The sequence below is a fragment of the Chiroxiphia lanceolata genome, chromosome 12 (genome assembly GCF_009829145.1).
Source record: "Chiroxiphia lanceolata isolate bChiLan1 chromosome 12, bChiLan1.pri, whole genome shotgun sequence".
Classification (NCBI taxonomy): domain Eukaryota; kingdom Metazoa; phylum Chordata; class Aves; order Passeriformes; family Pipridae; genus Chiroxiphia; species Chiroxiphia lanceolata.
In genome coordinates, this window is record NC_045648.1 from 18759078 (window position 1) to 18785473 (window position 26396).

Here is a 26396-nt window from a genome sequence, read left to right on the forward strand (position 1 = left end):
CATATAAAAAAGACCCTTGACGTTACAAAGGTGTCACATTGCCAAGCCAGTTTCTGGCTCCCTACTCCAGCAAAAAAACTGGCTAAAAGCCAATTTTAGCAGCTAAGTGGATTGTCAATTTATAAAGAGATTCCCTAAGAAGCATAAAGTTAATAACATTTTTCAGTGGAGCAAATCACACATCCCGAGCCTGGATCCATGATGCCTTCACTGCATCTTTAGTGAACCACAAGCAGCTTGGTCAGGCAGAGAATGTCCCACAGCAGGTGGAGGAAATCCCTTCCCTTCTCTCTGTCTCCCAGTGCAGCAACCTCTTCAAACCTTTGTCTGTACAGATCAGAAAAAATGTTGGTACATGAGGTTAGGTCAGGCCCTCACTACCTGCCATGTGTACCTGAAACCACAGTGGCCAGGGGCACACGTTAAGTTTGGTGAAACATGTGAAATTCCTCATCCTGGAGAGCAAAGTTTTATGGCAAGATTTGATGTATGGGTTGAAACTCTGTGCTTTGTATAAGCCAGTCCCAAGTCCATGCGTGATGTTTTAAAAGGGCCTTATTTCAATCCTGAAAAATGAGTACCAGATGTTTCTTTTATCGTGGTGGCCTTCAGTGGAGGCACTCAACATCTCAGGCTCAGGGGAAGGGCTCAGAAAGTCTCTCTGACCCACCTCTTACCCCATAAAATAAAAGGAAAGCCGTGAGAGAGAACAAAGTAAAGAATAAAATACGATAATTCTGATGAAATAAAACAAATGAATGAAGGAAGAACTGAAGTCTTCTCCCAGGGATAAAGAGAAGACAGGCTGAAAAATAACGTTCGGGTTCAGTTACCATCAAGCACAGAGCAATTACAAGAAAATCATGAAGAACAATGACTTTTGCTTTTTGTTTGTTATTTGATTATTCCTTTCAAAACAAGTGTGCTCTGAAAGGTTCCCTTTGAACTATACATGCCATAAGCAGGAGATTAAAAGGCCTGTAATCACACCTCACCATTCCAGCTTCTCTGCAGGTGACAGTGGGGATGAGAAGCTGGAATGGAGGGGAGAGTCCAGCTGTTAGGATTTATTTCTTTAATTAACTGTTTTATTTTCTTCTTTTCTTCCTAGAAGCAGCTGTTCATTCACTCCAATCTCTCCATTCCAAAGCAACCTCATCCCTTTTGAAGGAAAGTGCTCTCCAGGCCAAGCTTTCCCCTGACCAGAACCCCATCAGGACACCTCTGGCCAGGGAAAGATTTATTCCAGCAAGTGCTAAGTTTTATTTTCATTCCTGTTGGGTTGATTCTCTGGCAGTTTTGATTTTCCTTTCCATTTTTGTCTGTCCCAAGTACTTTTCTCTGCTTGCTGAATGAATACATGGAAATCCTTGCTTTCTTGCTAGTGAAACAATTTAGTATTTAAGTGTAAACTTAAAGCAGTGTCAGTGTGTAGGTACCCCCTGAGTTAGAGCACATGCCAAGAGGGTTCCATTCCTCCATCTACCACTGACTAAACTCGTCACCTTGCTTCAGATTTCACCCTTCTGTGAAATGGGATAATGATCCTTCCTTAACTCATAGGCCAAGAATGTCATTAATATTTGGACTTGGTTGCAGATTCTCAAAGAAGAGCTTTTCCATTATACCATTTCCCTGTTTTGGCAGCCCTGGGACTAAAGAGGTGGCTGTAGTTCCAACTCCAGCAGAGCCAAGTCTGGTGGGTGTGGTGCCATCACCTGAAACATGTGGTGCCTTTACAGTAGATGTTGTTGGAACTAAGACAAGAGGGGTTTTTTAAAGCAAAACTTCGATTTGAACCTCTGTGAATTTCAGGAAGGTTTATACTCAACTCCAACTCCCAATTCAGCTGCTTGGGACCATCAAACACAAACCTGTGAGTGAAAAAGCATATGAAGTGGTAAGAAAAGGGAAGAAAGGGGACAGCAGCTGAAAAAAAAAAGATATAACAAAATAAGTGAGCAGAGGAAAACCAACAAAAGCTGAAAGTTCATCAAATCTGCATGCAAGGAACTGGACTAGTTTCAAAAGTGGAACTGAAGACTGTATCAGCATCTGATTTTCTGTGGCTCTTGCTTTTGCCTCAACTGTCCCAGTGCTAATGCCCTGCAGTGCTGACACAGGCTGCACACAACATGTGGATGTGCTGTGAGTGCCTTGATGGAGGGCACAGAGATCTGAAATGAAAGAGCAAACAGTGCAGATGCCATTCCAATTCCCTGCCAGGAACACAGCCCCTTAATGATCTCCTAGGGGCACATCAGGTAACAGAAGGATTCTTGGCTCCTGCCACAACTGTTCAGAGTCCCCAGACACAGGATGTGGAGTGATTAATGAATCATTGTAAATGCCAACCCCTTGCTCCTGGAAAGGGGATGGAGATGCTCTTGCTGCTGCTGCCCCACAATGGGCAGATGAAATACATATATATATATATATATGTATGTATGTATGTATCTCTGCATGCAGAGTCTGTGCTCTGCAAGAAGTCACCCTTTGTTTCTGCAGTGCCTGCAGGTTTCTGTGACTGATCCTACACTGAACCCTAAGATGGAAAATCAAACCCAAAATTGATGGATTGTTCCTGAAAGGGGCCTGGAATTAAATCCAGCCCTCAGCAGGTACAGTGTTACACAGTTTCCTTTCTAAACTGCCATGGCCTGACTCTGATAACCACAAAAATACCTATTTGTGTGTTACCACTTTGGCACACCCCACACATAACTTAAATACCATTCCCATTTCCCTCAAACCCGCCTGCAAATGAATTATTTAGTGTGGAGCAGGGAGAGAAGTTGACATGTCTGACATTTGAATGCTGCAGTGTTCCTGTACCTGCAGAGCTGGAGCTCCCAGGTAATTATCCAGCCTTGCTGCTGTGTGGAGGTTCATGTGTCTTCAAGACCTTAATAAATCAAGGCTTACTTGGCACTGGTGTGATGTGTGAGGCTGGGCAGGTGTTGAGCTGTGAATGCTGGTCTGAACTGGGATTGCAGTAGCAGGACACAGTGGCTCTCAGCCTGCTGGGTTTGAAGCTCAGTGTTCTGCTCTCAGGGTGTTCTCTGCCACTGAGCTTCGGGCTGGGAAGTGCCTTTTGCCACGTTTATGTGGCACCCAAAGTCTCAGCCTAATTCACTTCTCTGTGTAAGCACAACATGAGGGTGATCATAATGGTTTTTAATATGTCATGTTTTTCCCCTGAACGTGGTTTAAAAGCTGCCATTTAAACACAGAGGCACTGCTAAAGCATTATTGTGGTTAGGGCTGAAATAACCACACAGACACAGCACGTGCTGGTGCTCCAGAGCAAGGACAGACATACAGAAACATGCTCTCAGTTACTATTCCAAGGAGACAGATTTATCTGTAAATCAAACATGTGGCACACTTTGCTTCAGATTATCCTCTTGATGCACCAAAGCAGCATCTAATCAGCTTTCACTCTAACAAATACAGATTTGTGTCATAAGTGATGCAGGAAATAACACACAGTCTCACTCTGCACTCTCAGGAGAACAATAACAACCTTTTCCCAGGAGGGTCTGAGGTGTTCTGTGTACAAAGTAAATACCAGCGTGGAGAAAGGAGAACTTTGCATGATGTGAAAACTCTGGAGGGATTAGAAACACTTCGTCAGTCAAAGATTGTGTTACAGTCCTGCAGTACTCTATACAGAACTGCAGAACCAAATCCTGATTGTTTGAACATAAGGTGAAAGAATTACATTTTAAGTGCACATTTTAATAGAAGAATTCTTAGAAGAATCCTGGTAAGAAACTGAAATAATTTCTTTTACTTTGGGAAAATGTTTACCATTGCATCATTACTAATGAGAAAATGAGGCTTTCTGAAATTCAATACATTGTAATATGCCTTAAAGTCTTCTGAAAGCTCAGCCTAATCAGACAACTAAGGATTCTGTAATTATATGTAAAAGTCTGTAATTATGTGTAAGAGTTTTACCCAGCTTTTCATTCTTGACTGCAGAGCTGTGTTAAGATACATTCAGAATTCCTGGTTTAGTTGTTACTCTGCTTACTCAGACAAGTTCCATTGATCTCAAAGAGCTTTGTGTACACATAAAAACAGATTAAAAGCTGTGAAAGACCAGCTTTTTGTCTTTAATTTTAAGCCTCGGGGAATCTGATTTATTCTCCTGAACTTTAAGTCAGACATTTTTTCCACTTCTAACTCAAGGAGAGGCAGCAACCTTAAAAAACTCAGCTTCCAAAAAAGTCATACCTTTTTTTTTGTAGTCTGAAGTAGATGATTAGTTGGAAAACTTCCTCTCTGGAGCAGCAGGAGCGGCTGAGGGAGCTGGGGGGGCTCAGCCTGGAGTAAAGGAGGCTCAGGGGGGACCTTCTGGCTCTGCAACCCCCTGACAGAGGGGGGAGCCTGGGGGGGGTCGGGCTCTGATCCCAGGGAACAAGGGACAGGATAAGAGGAAACGGCCTCAGGCTGTGCCAGGGGAGGGTCAGGTTGGACATCAGGAGGAATTTCTTGCTGGAAAGGGTGGTGAGGCCTTGGCAGGGGCTGCCCAGGGAGGTTTGGAGTGCCCAGCCCTGGAGGTGTCCAAGGAACGACAGGACGTGGCACTCAGCGCTCTGGTTTAGTTGGCAAGGTGGTGATCAGCCAAAGGCTGGACTTGATGGAGGGCTTTTCCAACCTCAGTGGTGCTGTGACTCTGGGAAGTTAAACCCTCTGTGCTGTGATCAGAGCCACGGGCGGGATCGCGGCGGTATCACAGAGCTCCCGGAGCGCGGGGTCGGTCGGTGCCGTGCTCTGCTCTGCCCGGGGCCTGCTCCAGCCTCAGGCTACGCCCTCATTGAGCTCCTCACACGGAGGGCAGCCCTCATCCCCCTGTGCCTCCAGCACGACGGTGGTACCACAGCCCAGAGACGCTCCGGGCTCCTGGACAGCCCCGGCCCCGCGCCCGGGGGGGTCACTGGGAGAGCGGGAGGGGACGGGGGGTTGCCATGGCACTGCAGCTGTGAACTGGGGGACACAACTCAGGCACCTGGGACCGGGGGGCTCAGCCCCGCTGCCCCTGAGGCACTGAGGGATCGCAGAGCTCAGCCTCGCTGTCCGTGAGGGCTCTGAGGGATCGCAGAGCTCAGCCCCGCTGTCCCTGAGGGATCGGGGGGCTCAGCCCCGCTGTCCGTGAAGGCTCTGAGGGGTCGCAGAGCTCAGCCCCGCTGTCCCTTAGGGATCAGGGGGATCAGCCCCGCTGTCCCTGAGGCACTGAGGAATCGGGGGGCTCAGCCCCGCTGTCCGTGACGGCTCTGACGGATGGAGGGGCTCAGCCCCGCTGTCCCTGAGGGCTCTGTGAGAGGCGGGGCCGCTCCTGCCGGGCTGGGGCCTCGTGGGGCGGGGGAGCCTCCCGGCCACAAGGCGGCGCTAGAGAGCGGCGCGGCGCTAGGCAGAGGCACTCTCGCCGCTCTCTCGGTGGTAGTGACGTCATCGCGGCGCGACGGCGGCAGGCGCTGTGCGCGGCTGCTCCCAGGCCGCTCCCGCCGGGATCGCTCCCACAGAAATGACCACGCAGGTAAATAAACACACCGCCTCCGCTCCGCCGACCTCTGGCTTGGCTGTTTGTAGGCTGCTCGTGTGTAATATTAGTTATTTTTTTCTTTCTAGTACGGTATTCTCTTCAAGCAAGAGCAAGGTGAGCGAACGCTGGCGGGTTGGGCACTGTTGGTGTTCTGGGGCGATTAAAGTTGGTAATGGCAGGTGTAGGTGTGAGGAGAGCTGGTCATGGTTATATAATGGATAGATCTGAGTTGCCGTGCTGTTTGTTCAGCGGTGCCTTGGGTCACACAACAACGAAAAGTGGGCTCTGGGAGAGGAGGGCTACTGCCAGCACTGCACTCAGCCACTGCAGCGCTCACCAGCGCCGCTTGTTGTCTCCTGTCAGCAGAAACCACTGAATCTTTCATTTCTGTCCTTGTCTCCCCTCTCAGCCCACGATGACGCCATTTGGTCGGTGGCCTGGGGGAAAAATAAAAATGATGGTTCTGAAACGGTGATCTCTGGTTCTCTGGATGACCTGGTGAAGGTCTGGAAGTGGTGAGTGCTCCATGTTTTAACCAGCTTTAGGCCTTGGAAGTAGTCAGTGTGGAGATGCAGCAGTTTTGGACTTCCACAGTGCACAGGGATTGAGAAGTTATGCCAGGGAAGGGGTAGCCTGGCACACAGAGCTGTTCCCTTGGGCAGGAGAACTTCACTGGTGGGGGGGGGGTTTCTCTTGGAGGGGGGAATTCTGGTGGGCTCTGATTGCCACAGAATGAGAACCCCTTTGGAAATGCACATCAGACTTTACATGTTGTCTGCCAGACAACACCTGATTTGTTTCTAAACCAAGGAATGAGAAATGCAGCCTCTGATGAGACAGTTTGGAGATGTGTCCTGTGAAAGGAATAATGGGAAGTGAGTGAAAGAGGAAATGACAGCTTGCTTTTTTATTAAAAGGTAAATAAACCCTGATAACCCTCATGGAGGTGCTTTTGCAAAGAAGTTGTTCTGTCTCTTGGGCCAAGCAGTGTGAAGTGTGAGCTCCACTTCACTGACATGGGGAGCTTGGGTATGGTTATAACCATGTCCTGCTGTGCTGACAGAGGAGCTTTGGCTCTGTGGCACCCACAGCCTGCTATGGGATGGACATTTTTGGGTGGTTCCCAAACTGAGGGTGAAGTGCCTGCTGTGCAGGAATGTGGTCAGTGATTGATTGGTGAGTTCTTTGAGTACAGAGAGTTTGTGCATCACTCTCTTCCCATTCCACAGAATCACAGAATCAGCTGGGCTGGAAGGGACCTCTGAGATCATCAAGTCCAACCCTTGATCCAACCCTGCTGTGGTTCCCAGCCCGTGGCACTGATGCCACATCCAGTTTTATCCTAAAAACCTCCAGGGATGGAGAATCCCCCCCTTCCCTGGGCAGCCCATTCCAATGGCTGAGCACCCTCTCTGCAAAGAAATTCTTCCGTGGGTGGCCTTGGATCCCCCTTGAGTTAAACTGGAGGAACGTGGGTTGTGTGTTTGCTGTGGGGATCATCCAGCACCCCCAGCTGTCCATGACCGGGCTGCCCTTGCCCCCCAGGAACGACGAGAAGCTGGACCTGCAGTGGACGCTGGAGGGGCACCAGCTGGGGGTGGTGTCGGTGGACATCAGCCACACGGGCGCCATCGCCGCCTCCAGCTCCCTGGACGCCCACATCCGCCTCTGGGACCTGGACACGGGCAAGCAGGTCAAATCCATCGACGCCGGGCCTGGTGAGTGCCAGGGCTCTGCTGCTCCTGCTGCCAGGGCTGTCCGGGGCAGGGCTGGCTGTGTGAGGGCACCTCTCCCTGCAGAACTCGCCGTGGGTGGGTGAGCTCAGCACGGAGCGGTGCCAGGCAGTCAGACATTTGTGTTTATGCTTCCTCAGACACGGGTGGAAAGGCTTTTTGCTGTGTGCACCAAACCAGCTTGCACTTACAGATGCGTTGATAAAAATATCCTCCACCAAAGAAATAATTCAAGTGCTTATTCAGATTAATTTACAAAGAAACTTCTGCACTGAATTTGAGCTCTTGTGTGTGGTGCTTGTTTATGCAGCACACCCAGCCCTTATCAATGCATCCAGCATTTATCAATGTTAACAGTGGTAATGTCCTCCAGGCTGGAATTCAGGGCCTAAGATCTTATTCCAAGTATTTCATTGGTCCACTGGCAATCACTAATTGTTCTTGTCTGTTAGGTAATGAGTAATTCAAGAGCAACCTTGCAGTGTTTTAGGTAATTAATATTAAACTTATAGAAAAACACCTGTGAATTACATTGTGCCAGATAAATACATTGCACTGCTGTAAAAAATGCTGGGTTTTTACCTTCAGTTGCAGGAATGTTGCTCTGTGTTATGTTTGTGTATCTGCATTTCTCCTGCACCTTCTGTGCTTTGCTGGATAACCAATGTTGCTTTCTTTCACTAGTTTTATAATTTTTTTTGTACTAGGGGAAAAGTAAGAATTTAGGTTTAATTGAGGCAGTCTGAAGTTCTCAATTTATTGTTCCAGGAGGGTCTAATAAGATCAGAGTCTTACTATAAAATGTAATCTTTCACTAAACATAAATAAATGGCTCGAGCTGTGCTCCATTAATTACACAGAAGGTGTAACTTGTATGAGTAGAGTTGAGTGTATTAAGAGTAGATAGAGGGTTAAATATCTAAACAGATGCACACAGAGCTGACAGTGTTGAATAAGAACTAGAAACAGGAGCCAGGGATCCAGCTAACTCATTTTTTCTTTTTGACACAGTTGATGCTTGGTCCCTGGCTTTTTCACCTGACTCCCAGTACCTGGCAACAGGAAGTCATGTGGGGAAAGTAAATATTTTTGGTGTTGAAACTGGAAAGAAAGAATATTCCCTGGACACCAGAGGGAAGTTCATCCTTAGCATTGCCTATGTAAGAAGCACAACTGATAATTTCTCATGTGAAATTGCTGTCACAGTGATCTCTTGTAAATAGATATGTGTGTAAATAGATATTTTTGTTTCCATCTGTCAGTTTATCTCTACGTAACACTAAATGACAGCCATGCTGTGGTAGTTCCAAGCACAAATTGTGTGACATCTCCCCCCCCCTGCATATATGGGAAATACACTTTGATCTTGCTTATACACCTCTTCTGAATAAGTCATCCTAAGGATTTCTGGAGCCCGGGGATCTCGAACAGATCGTTATTCGTGAAAAGCTGCCAAGGGAATGCCAGGGGTTACCCAGCACAAATGCACACAGATGCTGAGTCACACTCCTTGTGTTTATATTACAGAGCCCAGATGGAAAATACTTGGCCAGTGGGGCAATAGATGGAATCATCAATATTTTTGACATTGCAACTGGAAAACTCCTGCACACGCTCGAAGGTAATGGTTTGGTGTTGGCAATCCCCGAGTTCTGGCCTCGTTCCTCAACAAAATCAAAGGATACAGTGCAAGTCAGAATGAGCTACAACAGCCATGGCATAAATGAGCTGATGTTTTTGTCCATTAGACAGTATTTAGTTACTTAATGTGCTCTAACTTCAACCACTTAAAATGTTAGAGGCAAACTGTAAACTCAGGCTTGCATCATAAAACCCTTTCAAAAGACACAGACAGTGATGCCTCACTAAATTCTTAAATTGTAGTTCCTTGCATTGCAGAGGGAAACAAGCTAAGCCAAATGTGTGCTGCCAGGTATATGGTTTTCCTCCTGGTATCAGTTCTGTAGCAATTTATTGCTGTTCTAAAAAATAACTGGACACTTTATGTGGTAGAAGACGTGCATTTTTTAACAGATAAATGGGCTTTTAACGTTCATGTGGTTTTGCCCAGTTTAGTTCCTCAAAAACCCAACCACTTCAATATGAAATCATCCTAGGAAATATGACATGATTTCTAATAAAGACCCACAGCTGAAAAAACAGTGAGACACTCTTGTGTTGCAGATGCCTTCAAAGTTGAGAATGACTGTGCCTTTCCATTTCCCGTTGTGGGGAGAGGCCTGCAGAGGCTGCAGAGGTTGAGCAGGGGGTGCTGTGGTGGTGTAGCTGTCCTGAGGAAGAGCAGTGGCTGCCCTGTGAGCCCCGTGTCTCTCTGAATTGCAGGTCATGCCATGCCCATTCGCTCCCTGACGTTCTCCCCCGACTCTCAGTTGCTGGTCACGGCCTCAGACGATGGATATATCAAAATCTACGACGTGTAAGTTGGGCTCTGCCAGGTGTGCTCACAGGAGAGCAGCTTTGACAGAGGCTGAGACTGCAAAAAACACATCAGACCCTCTGCTCTCTGTAATTCCCTTCAGCTTTTGGTGACTTCTTTTTGTGACAAATAACCTTAAATCATAACATGCTACATCCTCAGCTAGTTTTTAAAATAGGTAGGTGACAGCCATAACTTGGAAACAAATTACTTTCCTCATATTTGCCCTGTAGGGACCAGGCTGGTTGTTTTGTGTATCTGTCCTGTGAGTTTGTGTTCACCCTCCTTACACATCTGCTCTGTACCCAAGAAATTACATTTGTGACCTATTTCTGTGCAAAACCTTTGAAGACCCTGGGGAGGAAAAGGCTCTGCTTCAGTGATCTTCACTCCCCTAAACCTTCATTGCTTCGACCTCTTCGTGGTGAAACTATTTTGTCCTCTGATGTATCTTCTTAGTGACTGATCTGTTTGTTGTTTGAAAAGCTGGATGTGTGGTAACTCCAGTTCAGCTTGGCTGAACAAGTGTCCAGAGGTCACCTTCTGTTGTTGAACCATTCCTGACTGCTCTAGCTCAAGTATATTCCTGTGGCTTTTTCCCCTGGAATCCACAAACCAAATGTTCCAATCTGTTCTTTCCACAGGCAACATGCAAACTTGGCTGGCACGTTGAGTGGTCATGGATCCTGGGTTTTAAATGTAGCATTTTGTCCTGATGACACCCATTTTGTTTCCAGGTATTGAGGACTTCTAGCTTGTTTATGCTCACTGAAAAAAAAAATAAATACGGTTTTATGTTTATAAAGGGAGATGGATCATAGAAAGTAAATGTGTACAAATTGCAGTGGGATCTATAATGGAATAAAATACAGTAAAAGACTCAGGAGCCAATACCAGTTGTAGTGAATAGTATTTTATAGCATAAGTCATCCCACTGCAGTGCAGTTCCCTACAAGTGAAAGACACCTGACAAGGGCAGTTTAATTCTTAATAGCTGAAAAATTGCTGCTGAATTAAAAAGTGCAGCCAAAGGTAGTAGTACATTAATCTACCTGAACTGTAATGTTAATTCTTAAAGCAGCTCAGGCAGCTGGGGGACCCAGTGGAGGGAACAGAAGTTTCCTTATCCCGAGAACTTGCCTGAAAGAATTTTTTGGCCAAAATGGGAGTCTTCATTTTCACATTGCAGATATTGGAACAGTAAATGTATTTTAAAGGTGACTGAGACCTGGCAGAAGATGCTCTCCTTTGCTACTTCATCCCTGTGTTAGAGGGGTGAAAGAGGGTTCCTTGTGTCTACCACGGAGACCTTTTAGTGTTTGCATTAAACTGTAGTTAATTTATTACTTTAAATATTGATCAGCATTATTTTTCTTTCAGTTCATCTGATAAAAGTGTAAAAGTTTGGGATGCTGGGACGAGGACCTGCGTTCACACCTTCTTTGACCACCAGGACCAGGTATGACTGTGACTCCCTGGGTCACTGTTCCCAGGAGGACTTGAGTTGTTAAGAGTTGTGCACATTTGTGCTTCCCCCTGGGGCTGCAGCTTTGGGCTGCAGTAATCACAGTAATCACAGTGTCTGTGATTATTTGTCCCTTAATATTGAACTAATACTGCCAGTGTGTAGGTTGATCTCTTCCAAGTAATTAACATTTTTCAGGCTCAAATAAGGGCAATTCTGAGTGGCCAAGAGTCTTTCCAGGCTGTATTTGTTACCTTTGGCTGTGGTCTTACTTGTTTCTGTCACTTGTACACCATGGGCCTGTATAAGGGGGGAAATGCTTATTTAAAAGGATGGAATTATCTAAGCAGTGCTTGAAAGCAGCCTTGAAACTTGGGACTTCTTCCTCTTCCAAATGTCTGTAACACCGTGGGATTTTTAAAATTTATTGCTCAATTAATAGGTGTTTATTAATAAATAATAATTGTTAATATTTATTAATATTATTATTAATAAACCTGAGAGGGGAGAAGTTAGGTTTCTACCATTTACTCTTTGTCCAAATGTTAGGTGATAAAATAGAAAAATGCCATATTTTAATGGATCACTGGGCAAGACTTAACAAAGGGAATTATTCCAGATTTTATTTGAGCTCTTTCTTCCACAGCAGTTTTTTTGCTGATGACCTTCTTTTCAGTTACCTACAGCTGTGGGAGTTTTCATAAGAAAGTTCCCGGTGGAATTTGATTTCCCCTGTTGTTTTAGCTGGTATCTGTAATCTCAGGAAGTTTGGGGCAGGCAGAGTTGTTGGGAAGGCTGGGTTTTGGTATTAATGCAAGAGAGTGCACAAAATTGCCCCAAATACTCTGTTGTCAATACCCCCACTGTGCAATCCCACGTGGGTGTGCTGGGTCCCCTTCATCTCCCTCATGTCACTGATGGACAGGGCTGTCCCCTCAGAGTTTGTGTGACTGTCTGGAATCAGAGGACTGACCTGAATTCTGCTAAGGAAATGTCTCTGTCAAATAGCCCAAGGATAAACCAGATCATTCTTCAGCCCCTCAGGATGGTCAGTCTGCATGAAGAACACTTCCTCTCTTTCCTGCACTATAAAATACTGTTTTCAGAAAGGGCCACAGCGTGGGCAAGAGTGATAATGCTGGGGTTGATTTAGGCAACTTTCCAGCCTTTTTCAAGTATCTTTAGATTGTGTGATCCCACTGTCATGGGCTGTAGGAGCTTGTCACGCTCCTAGATGGCAGTGTCCCTCTGTGGTCCATCAGCCTCACCTGCTGGGAAAGCAGAAACCAGAATTGCACCACCAGCTCTGTTAAGGAATTTTAAATAATCCTCCCTCTTCTGCTTGTTGCAATACATAAAACTGCCACAACGATGTTCTTTGTCCTCTGTTGATAACCTTGTGTATCTTATTTGCAGGTTTGGGGAGTGAAATACAACGGAAGCGGGTCCAAAATCGTATCTGTTGGAGATGACCAAGAAATCCATATTTATGACTGTCCAGTGTAGATGTCTTGACTCAGACCCTCTGGTGAACTCCTGGGGCAGTTTCAAGGACTGCTCCTGTCCTATGTAATTTTTTAGTATGATAAAACCATTTCATACTGACCTGCAAACCCAGATACATTTGTATCCAATTTTGATTTTGTTTAGCATGAGAGAAAAGCCTTACTTTTTTAAAATAAAAGCTACAGATGCAAGCCCTCGTGTCTAATCCTTGGAAAAATGTATTTTTGGAAATACATAGTCATGGGTGAAGTAACTGCTCAGTTAATCTCCCCTGCCTTTCTACATAAATAGACTGGAGCTGGAGAGCATTGGCCAAGTCTTATTTTAGCAGAATAAATGGGCTGAGCTGGGGTGGAGGAGTGGGGAATGACAGCCTGGGCTCATCCTGATGCTGTCCCAGGGACTCAGCACTTGTGGGGTACACTGAGCTCACTCACCGTGGTTTAACTGCCCTAAAAGGTGCCAGTTGTTTCCAACCCTCACTTAATACAAACACTGCTAGAAAACAGGTATAAAAAGCTTTAATGTGATCATGGCTCTGTTGGACCTGGTCATGTTATTAAACAGCAGCACTGTACCCAAAGCCTGTGGGTTTTGGTTTATTCATCTTAGTTAAGGCACAAGTACACAATGCCTAGGAGGAAGTAAAAACCTTTCTAGGGAAGGCTGAAATACAAAGCTGGAGCTTCTGAAAGGTCAAAATTTTATTGGAAGTATTTGCCTGTGTGTTACACATCAGAGGACAGTTTGGAACCTTGAGTCACACTTAAGAGAGAAGCAGCTGAAGGAAGGCTACTGTAAACCCAGGGGAACACAGGGCAGAAGGGGAGGAGGTCGGGAGGGGACATGCACAGAATGCTCCTGAAATACAGAGTGAGACAGGTACTCGTGGTGCAGCTCCCCTGGACAATGAGCTACACTAGGGGAGAGGAGCCCCAGCTTAGAAAAACTTCCTTAAGTAAAGGGGGCTCGAGAGTGGCTCAGAAAGTACAAGAGAAGCACGAGAAAATGTGAAGTACTATTTATTAGAAGTTATTCTGCTATGTTTTATTCTATGAAATTAATTTTCCAGTATGAAAGTATTTACATAAGACACTCCACTTAGCCTCTATCCATATTGCCCAAGTCTTAGAAATAGCAGAGGTGAAATAAATTGAGAACCTTCACAGCAAGGAAAATGTTTACCAACTCAGCTGGCTCTCAGCTGTGTGACATTGGCTTTATATAGAAAGACTACAAGAACACAATATAAATTAGTTACAAAAAGGTGATACCGACAGCGCAGCAACTCAATTTGCTGAACACAAAAACCACAAGCAGTGGCTATTACAGCCATGCAGTTTTCATTGTGAAAATTTACATGGTAGATGACATCCCCTCCACCTTGCTTTAAGATGTCTGACATTGTACTCCCGTTCTTGGACCTTCCTCATCCTCCTCGTACGCCTCTCCCGCGCTGTTCCGGTAGGTTTGCTCGTTGGGATCGAAATCCTCAAGGTCCACCTGATCCATGTCGTCTGTGACCATCACATCTTCTCGGGAAGGAAGCAGAGCTTCCAGCAGAGACAGCTTCTCCCTAGGGAGCCAGTAGTGCTCTGGAAACTGGACCTACAATTGTAGACATTTTTAATGAAGTTCCCACCCCTGGTGCAAACACGAGCGTCGTGGCTACAGATGAGTATTGAACTCACCAAGAACTGGATAATTAGGCTGCCTTTGTCCATTGGAGATTTGTAGACGGGCATCCCTTCGTTGTAGATACACTTCAGGTCACCGTGTTTGATCACCTCACCTGCAGGGAGGCAGGAGTTGGGAGTGAGCTCGTGTGATGTGACAGCCCCTTCACAGCCACCCAGAGCAGGGCTGTGCACAGGCAGTGCTGTCACAGCCCCTCAGGGACAGTCCAAGCAGTTCACAGAAAGAATGCAGACTGAGAAGCACTAAACCCAAGACATTTGGGCAGTTTTCTCAAAGAGTAATCAGCTTTTCTTGGCACAGCCTTCAGTCTGAATGAACAGATAATTTAAGATTCTCACCTCTAATATTTTCCTGGCTATTCACCAGCTGAGGCTGTAACTCAGCATGTTTTAGAAGGAGTGACAAGAATGACAAAGAACCAACTAAATGAAATTACTGCCCAGTGTAGTTTGAATCTGTCTCATCACCTGGTTAGAAAAAACCAACCCAACCCAACCAATCTCCCCAAAAAACTCCAGTCCAGACACAATGAGACAGGCAAGCAGTTGATAGAGCTTATATACAGAATTAGAACTCTAAGACCTACCTGGCCTAGATGTTATGACAAGGACTCTGTTATCCAGAGTTTCAATGGTCTTTTTGAAACCACATAAAGCCTCTGAGAGTTGAATTCTCATTTTTGTGATTAAGTCATGCCCTCGTCTCTGAAAGACACTGTGATCCTTTTGATCCAGCACAATTATAACATCTCCAGGCTCCAAATCAGGTTCCTGGTCACCTTCTCCATGAAACACTATCTTCTGACCATCTTTCATACCTGGGGAAGAGAAACCCATTTATTCTCAGCAGAACTAACTGCAGGTGAGATCAGGGACACGGCACAAACACACAGTCCTTACCTTTATCAACATGGACTTCTATGATCTTTTTCTCTCTCACCACCTTACAGCCATTGCAGTTGTCACACCTGTCCTTGGGATTTATTCTTTCCCCTTGGCCTTTGCATTCTGGACACACAGTTTGGATTTGCTGTACCATGCCAGGTCCAATCTGCTGGACTATCACTTGCATTCCTCTTCCTTTGCACACAGGACATTTTTCTACTGCCCCTCTCTTTCCACCATAACCTTGGACAAAAGAGTTAGATTGGATCTCAGTCTCAGGAACAGTTACTCTGCAGCAGTCAGGTTGGAACTCACTGACTGCAAGAGCATCTTTAGGGTAACTTAAGAGTAGTTCAGTAATGAAGTTTAGTTGCCATCACCAAAAACATGCCCTGCAAGCTGGAAGCTTCAAGCAAAATGCTTGTACAGCTTATTGTATTAGCTCTACCCCACCTCCCAGGAAATCCTGGTTTCCAAGGAACTACCAGCATACTAAATTCAAGACCCAGACATTCCAGTAATAACTGGAAAAGAATCTGCTTGCTAGATATTGAACTGAGTACTAAGATACAAGACCTTATTAAGATTTACCTCAAAGGAGACCAGTCATTTTGGATACTTAATAACTGTAAAGTGAGTTGCATAACACAAGCTGGACTCCTACCCACAGCAACTGAAAAAGGTTTTACAGAGCAGACATTTCCATTTGAGTTCTGGATGAAGATCCTTTTAATTCAGGTCCCCCTAACTACAACTCAGCGAGTTTTAGCCTGCCATCAGAACAATCACTTTATACCACTGGGTTTGTGAGGCTTGTTCTAAATAACAAGCAGACTCTTAGGGAGGAGAGGGGAAAGTAAGAAAATCTCCACACTTTATTCTCAGCCCCAGACAATCCCCACACACAGAGAAAAATCCCCTGAAGTACGAGGGGTTTGAAACCATTACTCGCTTTTTTTTTTACCTTCACACTTTGCACAAATAACATTCTTTTGCAGTGCCAGTTTCCTTGTAATACCATTATATAAGTCTTCAAGAGAGACACCTAACTGGTGCACAACATTTTTGCCTTTAAAAAAACAAAAGGGAAAGGTTAATACTTGTTCAGCTGTTGGGAAGACAAATGTTCATGCACAGTCTCACTGAAGAAATGCAAACTTCATTCCAAACTCTGAACACAGCTCAGCCCCCTTAAAAGCATGTGCAGTTCCATCAGCTTCCACTAAGCTGCACCCATTTATATCCAAACATAAAAGTTGAGCTGTAATTAAGCAAAGCATCATTAAAGCCACCCTATCCCTGCCCCTACTCCTAATTTTATAAGCTTAACTGAAACAGCAAGATGCAAGGACACTACCAGCTTCAGATCTTTGAATTTAGAAGCTGTTGTTATGCCTACCTATGAATTTCCATGCCACTTCACAGCATAATTTAAATGATTTTACAGCAAGTCACTACTTGCTCCTTCAGCAGGCATTGGGCATGGAAAAGACAAAAATCATACTGTGCTTTTGGTAGCACTCTGTGCTCAGTTTCACAGAATTTCTCCCAAATATTTTCATGAGATTTAAGGTTACTGCAGTTTAAGTTGATGGTGTCCTTTGAAGCAGGTTGCCCAAAGCATATGAGCAAGTGAGGCACAGATCTGGAAAGAGGTAACTTAAAACAGGTTTAATTCAACTGCTGACCTACTAATATTTCCCCCTCCCCTACAGACTACCCACACCCCCTTTAATAAAAAATCAAACAGAACTTAGCAGAAAAGGATTGCTATGGCTAAGTTACGTTATCTACTGTATTAGAATCTTAATGCTAGAGTAACTAGAAAAACCAGAGTTTACTTATTCTATTGTTGCAACAATATCCACACTACGTGCACTTAGCAGAACAGCAGTACCATAGCACGGTGTTTTATGCTGAAGTGCATGGTTAGAGTTTCTAGAACTTGTTTAGAACTGAGTACCTCTTCTCTCTCTATTCATTCGGCCTCCACCACCAAAGAACATGTCAAAGATGTCCATGGGTGAAGAGAAGCTGCCGCCACTCAGGCCTCCTTCTTTAATAGCCTGCTCCCCACCCTGGTCATAGAGGTCCCTTTTCTTTGGGTCCGACAGAACTTCATATGCCTGGGATATAAGTTTAAACTAAAAAGAAAAAAGAAGCTCTGAACAGCTATGACCAAGAGGAAAAGTAACCCTCTCATATGCAACTCCACCTTCAGACCGAGCCCCTACAGCCCCCTCCTGCAGCATTTGTGTGTTTCCAACAGGAAACTCCTAGAAGGGTACACTTTTGTCCAGGAAAACCACCCCCTTTCTCCCTCTCCCCCCTCCTCCCATATTTTAAGTGGGCTTAATTTAGAGTCACATCCAACTTACAAGCATATGCAGACTATGCTGGGATGGCTGTGGTAGCTGTAACCACCACTCCAAGCTCTAAGGAATCCACTGAGAGGGACATGGTGCTGTCCCCCGAGTCCTGCAGGTCCCCAGCTGCTCATGGCCCTGGTGCCAGTCAGCCCTGAGCTACCCAGGGATCCTCCAGGCCTGCTGAGCTGGTACATCCAGCTACAACTAAACAGGGGTTGACGTGACCACACACTGGGGCTGCTTACTCATCACAAACACGAGGACTCAGATACGAATCAAAACACCCACTGTATCAAAACAATCAAGGATTTTTTTTAATAGCTATAAAGAATTTCCTATTACTAAGGTTACCAACTGAATTTTTAAACATAATTTGCTATTACTGAACGACTACTTCCATTTGAAACTTGATTTCTTATGATCAGGTAAAGTAGTGTAAGCAAAAAAAAAAAAAAAAGGCATGCCAAGAATAAAAGCAGAAAAGGTTACCTTTGACTACCGTTTAACTTGAGTTCTGTAAATTAGTATACTAGAGACATAAATCTGGAGTTTCTATTCCTATGTTAAGGTATTATCACACCAGCTTTTAGACAAACAATCCCATCCACAGTTTTTCATAGTTCTCAGACGGTGGTGCCCATTTACCCTCCGGGCCAACACGTGGAGCTGAGAGGGTCTGTGCTGAGATCGTGCTTTTGTTGCACACAGTCCACCCACGTGCAGCCCAGCGATCCCCTGGGGATGGTTATTACCTTGTACATCAGCATTAGCATTTTTCCCTAAGGAAAACCCTTCCTGTTCAGGGACACAAACCCACCTAGCACGGCAGTGCTGGCAGCTGGACCCACCACCGGCCTTCGTTAACAGCACGGTGGCCACTGGGACACTAAAAACCCTTCCAGCTTTGCCTCTTTTAACCCGCACCTCTGAGGCTGATCTACTGCAACCACGGGGACACTGGGAGGAACCACGTCCAAAAAGGGGAATTCCCGCATCCTCTCCGCCCCGCATGGGCCTCGCAGGCCTGTTCGAGACCTGGGAGTGGGGCAGCCTCCAAGTAATGGTGCAGGATTTAAATTACAACTGCGGCCCCGCTGGATGGAACAACGCCCGCTCTGCGGGGGCGCAACCCCTGCTGCGGCCTAAGAGGCCCGGCCCGACCCCGGCCCTGCCCCTCGCAGGGGCCGCCGCCGCCGCCTCAGGGCGGGCGGGCGGCCCAGGGACGCCGGCCTAGCCCCGGCCCCCGGCCCCGGCCCAGCGTACCCGCTCGCCCTCGCTGGGATTCTTGTCGGGGTGGTATTTCAGCGCCAGCTTGCGGTAGGCGCGCTTGATCTCCTCGGAGGAAGCGTTGGGCTTCACCTGCAGGATGTCGTAGTACTCGGTCTCCTTCACCATGGTGGCTGTGGGTGCCTGCGGGAGGAGGCGCCGCGTTACCCCGCGTTACCCCGAGTCACCCCCGGGTCACCCCCGCGCTCGCCCCGCCCGGCGCCCCGCGGAGGCCGCTCGGGCCGCGCTCACCCCGGTGCCGATCCCGGTGCCGATCCCGGTGCCGATCCCGGTGCCGATCCCGCCGCCGCTCCCGCCGCCCGCTCTGCGCTCCCGGCGCGGCCCCGCCCCCTCCGCGCCCTTTATACGGGCTCCGGCCGAATCTTCTGGAATGACGCCGCGCGTGACGTCACGGCTGGAACGGTCTGGAACCGTCGCGCGTGACGTCACCGGCCGCGCGCCTCGGGGAGGAGCGTGGGGCGGGGCCTGGGGTTGAGTCTGAGGCCGAGCGTCAGTCCGAGCCTGTGGCTGGGGCTCGGGGTTTAATTTGAGATTTTAGACTCAAGGGCCCTGAATATCCTTAATCCCACAGTCTGTACAGCTGAGCTGACGGGACGGGCCTGGCTTTCCCACAGCACGGTTAACACACAAACCTGTACACGGGCAGTGCACTAACGAGCAGTTTGCCCCTCAGTATGAGCTGTGAACTAACAGGCTAACGTGATAATGCAGGCCTGTTCTTACTTCTTCTTTATACGTAATACATATAAACACAGTGAAAATTTATATTTCACTATGTATATGTAGTCAAAGTTTCAACATCGTAAATGTGTTAAACAGAGGCTTTAGATAGGCTTTTCACTAGGGTTAAAATGTGACTATGGAATTCAAAATACATTTTAAAAACCCCTTATTTTATACGTTTGTATTGTAGAAACAATCACTTCTGCCTGGGCCGGAAATCTTCCATCTGTGTCAGCTTTAGACAGACCTAAAATCGGGCGGGCCCGGCTGGGGCTGAGGGGGCTCCTCCTGAGGGAGGGACGCGCTGGGGCCACTCCCGCAAACCCCGCGGGCCTGAGGGGCTGTTTCACGGCAGCCGCCTCAGCCGGCGGCGCTTTCCCTCCCTTCCCTGTGGAATCCATTGATTCCCGTCAGGCAGAGCCTGGCGAGCACCCTGGTACGAACTGCCCCGCGCTGGGCAGCGGGTGCCGGCTGAGTACTAGATCTGGTTAATTAGTAGGTTGTGCTCCTGACGCCTTGTTCCTCAGGATTTTGGGCCTTTTAAATTAAACTGGGCTGTGCCCCTGCTCTGTATCTGTTACTCGCCCTTTCCTCAAGCTGGCCTGCGGAGAGCAGGCTCGGAAGCTGGGGTAGTTTTCCTCTTTCTCCAGGCAACCAGAGGTCCCCAGTTAATTATTTACTGCTCAGGGAAAAGGAGAGTACTGGTGCTGGTGCGGGACCTGAGCAAAAGCATGTTTTTGTAGAAGATGGCAACTTAATGCTGAAAAATACAGAAAAGCTGTATGAACTGAGAACAGATTTTGTTTAAACTTGAGTTGAGTAGAAGTGCTTACGAGCCACTTTTTTATTCCAGGAAACAGCTCTTCATTCCTGGGAACAGTTTTTTTAAAGCCAGAGCATCTCCCCTGGTTATGGTAACCCGAAGGTTGCAGTGCCCTGCCCTGCCAACTCCAGCACAGGTTAGGAGTCGGGGGGACTGGGAAGCAGAGCCCTCCTGTGCTGTCTAACAGTGGGAAATGGAGAAAAAGAAAGCGGGGGGAAAAAAGCGATGTGGGGTCTGAATGAAAATTTGTCATCATTTAAAGCTCCGGTGCTGTAATAATGAACTTCCTACCGTGTTTCAGGTAAACCCTATTAGAAGATTGAATTAGTGCAACCTGCTTGTAGTAAACATGTGAACGTACTGAAGAAGGGGGAGCTAATTACAGGAGAACAGCCCAAAATATCAGTGAAAGGAACAGTTCAAAACCACAAGAAAGAAATCAGTGTTGGTAACTATTATTTTCTCCAAGCATAAATATCAGCAGCTGAACATGTAAATTTGTGTTTTGCAATTGTGAAATTATAGTGACAAGCAAATACAGAAATTATTTTCTAAAATAACTATGGTAGGTTACTCTGTAAACTTGTCAGCTGAGAACAATATATCCTTTTTTTAAGGGAAAAATAAGGTTTATTCTAGCAATGGTCTTCACCTTAAAGATGAATTCACCATAATCCTGTAGTCCTGAACATAATATTTCTATTTAAGAAGAAATGATAGATCTGTTACTAGCTTTGCAGTAGCTGAATATTTCAGCAGATGAGAAGCTTTCAAAGCACATATTGAATTTTAGAGCTCAATTTATAATATGTTATAAAAAGACAGCATATAATTTCTGTGAGTAGAAATCCTTGCGTAGGCATGTGTAGATATTGGTAAATAGAATAAGAACTCAGACTGGTGGGTGGTTTCTTACTGTTAACATTTGTTACTAGTAGTAACAGCCAAAAACTTGGCTGGTATGGATCTTTGCTTAAGGGCATTGAGCCTCCTGCTTCCTTTGCTTTCCTTTTATTAGAGAGAGCTATCAGGTTACACTGACTTTGAAATTCAAGATTTGTTTTCTCCATCTTTGCTTCCAGTTGATGCAACTAAAGTCCTTATTTATTCAAAGAATTAGTGGGGAAAGTAGCAAGGGTTGGTGTTTTGGATTAGAAAAATAGGAGAGAGAGCAGTCCATGGGTGTCCTTTGCATCATCATGTGCCTTTACAATGCAGACACATTTCTCAGCACTTACAGTGCTGGTTCCTTTACTCAACCAACCTGGTGATCAAGGGTGTCTGTACCCAGTTCTGTTTCTTTTGCCACACGCTTTGTCTCCTTAACTCTGTGGTTGCTAACCAGCAGTTGCTTACCTCCTTTTCAGATGAACAGTTGATTTCTTTCACTACTCTTTCCCTTTCTTTCCCTCCTGCCACATGTGACATCAATCACCATGTCACTTCTTACTTGCCCAGTGTCAAAATTGTGTGTAGGTGTAAGCAAGAAAACAAGCAGAGAATTTCTGTGCTCTGCAAGGAGGCAGGACTGGCCTGGAAAAGGGGAATAATTAGATCTGCTGCTCATTTCATTTAATTGATTCTGAAATGGGTTCTGTTTGCACAAAACTAGAGTTAAACCTCTGCCTCCCCCCTGACCTTGGGAGCATGTGGCATCTTTATATGCTACAAGAATCATACATTTATCTTTTAATCCTTGCTATGTCAAATGCTCCCAGAATCTACTTGTTTGCATCTCTTGTCTTTTATCTGGCCATAATACCATTTCTCCTTATTGTTGGAAGCAGCATCCTGGAGACACAGGTAAGAGGACAATCTGCTGAATTGCAGCTTCTTGCAGCACCCTTGATTTTTGTAAAGAAGTGCCAAGAATAACTTTTATTATGAACACCTGAAAAAAAAAAATCAGAAATCTGAGGGCTGGAAACTTGTGTCTGTTCTCAGTCACACTAAATTTGTGTAAAGAGCTTCAGTAGTTCCTCAGGAAGGTGAAATTAGAATCACAGCAGACTTCCTTGGTGTTGAGCTGGATTCTTTCAAGCATCCAAACCTGAACAGGTGTCACAATTTCTACAAAGCTGTTAGGAAAACGCTCTTGGAATAATATTTTTAACCTATCATATTTAGTCTTATTAAAAATGTACTTTAAAAAGTCAAGTATAACAGTTCCATGTAATGGCCCTTTAACAGTACTGGACCCAGAATTAATATCTGAAAGGGATGTTTTACACAGAAATTTCTTGGGAAAATCGTTTTGCTATAGATGGAGAGTAAAAAATCTGTATCTGCAATAAAATTTAGATGTTGGCATTTGTTTTGAGTTATTTCAAGGCAGTGTATAGTGAGTGAGTAGCATCTTTAGAGGATTTTTCTGAGGCAAATTTAATTAAAATTTGCATAAATCTGTAGTAATTAATTTTAATTGCTAGTAATGCAGAAAGAGTAAGAAAGACCTGTTTTTATAATGCAGTTTTTATTGGTTAGAGGCTGAGCATCTCTAAGTGGTTTGGGCCTGTAGAAAATTTGACTGCAAATATGGCAGGATAAAAGAACACCTATAGGTAAATGTGAAAATGCAGCTACTTACTTTGAGTCTAAACCAATCTTTTCCTCAGAAAGAAGGAGCAAAATAGTTTCTGGATGTGCCTGCCCTCAGACCAACTGTTGTTTTGACCTGATGGGATGTTCTGCCTCTCTCCAGTTGCTCAGAAACAGCTGCCTCTTTCTCCAGATGTGCATTTTCAGCTACTTTCCCCCCTCTCCAGAACCCTCTTCCTTAGTTAGTACAAACTGGTAGTTACAGGCAAACCTGAGATATTTTTTACTGGCACTCAGACTCCAGGAGCTTTGCACCAACTACTGTCTTTTTCTCTGTATTTCTGGGGAACAATTCCCTAGAAAGCAGAATACATTGTCCAGAAAAGCAAAATGAAAATCCTGTTGCTGTGGTGTGGTCAATGAGAGAAAACATTTTTACAGGGAGGTTGCTGGTGGAAATTTGGTGAAATATGAATACATTCAGCTGGCTGTGCTTGTGGGTAGCAAAGGGTTTTGTGGGATAAACTGCTTCACCTGATGAGGGTACACGAGGCAGTCTCTGTTTTGCCTATGGATGCTGATTTGAGTATGGATAAATTCTCTATAGTTCTGCAAGTGTAGGGAGACCCAGGTAGGGGTAAAAATTCTCCTTTCCCTAATCTGAATTAGGAATGAATTAGTGTAAAAAACATATGTGAATTTAAATAGATGTTGCTTGCCTGGACCTTTTCATTGTGGAATCTGCCCTCAGCATCATATCCTTGGCCCAAAGCAGGGTAAATTGGTTGATCTTTAAGGTGTGGGTTGAGACTCACTTGTTCAGTAAGACTTAAATGGAGGCTTTGCCACAGTGGTGTTTGAAGACACGTTTGGATTTAGTAGTTGTCATAAACCCTGAAACCTAGTCTCATTTAACAGTAACTGTGGAGCTAATTTTGGTTTTATTTTAGCTGAAGTGTTTTAGCGGCCAAATTAAATCCTTAATTTTATGAGAAACTGGGAAAAAGAAAGCTCTATGAATGTATTGTGTGTGAAAGCTGTAAATAATCACAGTAAATGCAGTTAAGAGCCTTTGAGGAACGTAGCAGGCAGAGGGCTGCAATTAGTAGGAAGTTGAAAAGCTGCCAGGCTCTAAGAGAACTGATTGAAAATAATGAAAAAAAAAGATTAGAAGTGGTGCCATTTTATAAAGAAATGTAACAAAGCCTTTGAAATAGGAAAGGTAAAGGTTATATAGATGTTTTGCTGGTGGCTGTTGTGGGGTGAGGGGTTTGGTTTTCTAGACTCAGTGCTGGAAGACTGGAATACCAATGGGACTGCCAGTTTAATATCATGATATCATGTTTGTACAGAAAAACGTTGTTTTACACTAAGATATTTGTTACCAGTTACACGACTTAAAAAAAAAAGGAGAGGGGGCTATCACACGGTTGCTTAAACTGACTGGGATGAACAGCAAGGAGCATCCAGAATTAGGGAACTCCTCCATTCATTTGAAAGAAATCCAGGTTTTATGGTGCAACATCCCCATTCCCATTCTTGCCTCCCAGGTAAACAGCTGGGGGAGTGCAGAGCTCGGGGAGTGTCGTGTTGCCATAGCGGCGTTTGTGAATTAAACCTGAAACATCCTGTCCCAGCCACGCTCCACCCACGCCCGGGCTGCTCGCTGACCTTGGTAACAACGTGGCTTTGTTTGGGCCTCTCCAGCAGTTCTGGGGGGGATCTTGTGACAGTGCAAGTTTGTGGGGACGGGGTCTTCAACTCTGAGGTATCGGTTGCAAATTTGTGAGAGGGACCGGCAGAGCAGAGGATGTGAACAGTGCAGGAGCTCCATTTGCCTCTTCTGGTCCTTCACAGCTTCGTGTGCCTGCCAGTGCCCAGAAATCTTAACCTGTGGCTGCAAAAAGCAGCCCAGCCCACCACAAAAATCCAGTCTTGTGCAGCTCGTGTGCAGGTCTAGGCAGAAAGGAAAAGGATCAGAGCCCCGTGTAAGCTGCAGCATGGAAAAATGATTTGAGGCAAAGGCCTTTCCTGCTGAATTCTACACAAGTTGCCAGCCTCTTTTGTTAGGATTTATTTCTTGACACTTGCAGGGTGCCTAGGAATGTACCAGAACTACAAAGGCAGATTTTGTGTAGAACTGTTTCTTACAGCTTGAGCCTGTTGTTCAAGGGACAGGAGTGTTTGTAGCTGACAACTGCGGGAAACCTGCAGTTTGTCACAGTCGTGAGTTTTCTGTTACAGTCACATGATACAGAGTCCAAAAGCAACTCTTCTCCCCCAGTTCCCCCCAGTAAATCCCCCTTGCTTCCCCACTTGCCAGCCCTGCAACTACCCTTGTTTTGGAGGAAGTGATTCATCATTGAGGAATCCTTGACTGTGTCAAAATACCAATAGTAAGTTTAAGAAAGATTATAGGAAAATCAAGATAAAACAAAAAAATCCTTTCTAAACACAGTGTGTGTAGAAGACATGTATATTTGAGGTTTTCTATTGATTTGCTGAAAGTACAAGCTTTAGCCATGAGACCAGCTTACTACCTGGCCACTCAACACCCAGCATGCAACCCAAGCAAGGTAACGAGCAGTTGTCTAATTGGATTCCTTCATATAGCATGTAAAACATTTTAGATTATCAGAAGAATAAAAAAAATTAGTTTTCTTGCAACAGTTTTATTATATTACTGCAAATTTGGTTGCAAGCCCAAGGAAGATACCTGAGGCAGCTTCCTGCAAAGAATCATTGGAACAAAGTCAGAGCTTGGAGAATTATCCCAAATTGAAGGAATTAAATCAATCCTGACAGAAATGAATTTTTGCTGCATAAGATGACACGTTTTTACCATTGAAATATCCCCTGTTCTGTGTTTGGGTATTTTCAAAGCAAGTTTCTGCTGTGAGAATAGACCCCTTAGATCTCACTGCAAAGTTCTCTTTCTTTTCACTACAAGTTGCATTGTCTACAATCACATATCTGGATAAGGTGTAAGATGCTCTGGAATAAAATCCACATCTTTGTATAAAGTTAACATTTACTAGTCTTAGATACTCCTAATCACTGTGACTGTGTTTGAACTGTAAATTAAACATTCCAGATGATGTTCTCTGGCTCTGAAGGCTGTGGCACAGCATGGCTCACATCCCTCCTCCTCTCCAGACAGGGTAACCATTAACACCATCTCCAGGTTATCCCTTGGCTCAGGGAAATTCCACTTCACACAGACCAAACCAGCCCAGGGAAGGTGCTCACAGTGGGTGGCTTGAGCCATTCTCTGGATCTTGTTTTGTTGACTAGTGTAGAAGTGGCCTAAGTAGCTGCACCAGACTTTCTTACATCCTGGGCAGTAATTTGTTCAGTCATGTGTAGAAAATTCCACATTACA

The 26396-nt window shown here is 45.3% G+C and overlaps 3 protein-coding genes across 6 annotated transcripts in view; 2 read left to right on the forward strand and 1 right to left on the reverse strand.

Moving 5' to 3' along the window:
* Positions 1-5459: 5459 nt before the first annotated feature.
* WDR61 (WD repeat domain 61) lies at positions 5460-12883 on the forward strand. 2 transcript variants are annotated; one of them, XM_032699933.1, is made up of 11 exons: positions 5486-5545; positions 5620-5665; positions 5961-6066; positions 6362-6468; positions 7097-7269; positions 8296-8444; positions 8812-8905; positions 9628-9721; positions 10366-10458; positions 11102-11180; positions 12603-12883. In XM_032699933.1, exons 4-11 carry the CDS (start codon positions 6443-6445, stop codon positions 12690-12692), a joined length of 798 nt encoding a protein of 265 aa, XP_032555824.1. In that variant the 5' UTR covers positions 5486-5545; positions 5620-5665; positions 5961-6066; positions 6362-6442; the 3' UTR covers positions 12693-12883. The 2 variants fall into 2 exon arrangements, with proteins under 2 accessions (XP_032555823.1, XP_032555824.1); XM_032699932.1 differs by lacking the exon at positions 6362-6468 and having other exon boundaries at positions 5460-5545; positions 5638-5665.
* An 814-nt stretch (positions 12884-13697) lies between these two features.
* Positions 13698-19264, reverse strand: DNAJA4 (DnaJ heat shock protein family (Hsp40) member A4). Its single transcript, XM_032699930.1, has 8 exons — positions 19162-19264; positions 18907-19053; positions 17238-17418; positions 16239-16343; positions 15290-15517; positions 14977-15207; positions 14384-14484; positions 13698-14300 (listed from the first exon to the last, which is right to left on the reverse strand). Exons 2-8 carry the CDS (start codon positions 19036-19038, stop codon positions 14082-14084), a joined length of 1197 nt encoding a protein of 398 aa, XP_032555821.1. The 5' UTR covers positions 19039-19053; positions 19162-19264; the 3' UTR covers positions 13698-14081.
* Positions 19265-19420: 156 nt separating this feature from the next.
* The window catches only part of ACSBG1 (acyl-CoA synthetase bubblegum family member 1), a 41815-nt gene continuing 34839 nt past the window's right edge, over positions 19421-26396 (forward strand). For 2 of the 3 annotated variants that reach the window (XM_032699927.1, XM_032699929.1), the window contains exons 1-3: positions 19421-20089; positions 20507-20612; positions 20778-20924. The gene's annotated coding sequence lies outside the window, so the exon portion shown is untranslated. The remainder of the gene's footprint in view (positions 20090-20506; positions 20613-20777; positions 20925-26396) is intronic. The other variant, XM_032699928.1, reaches the window with a different exon arrangement.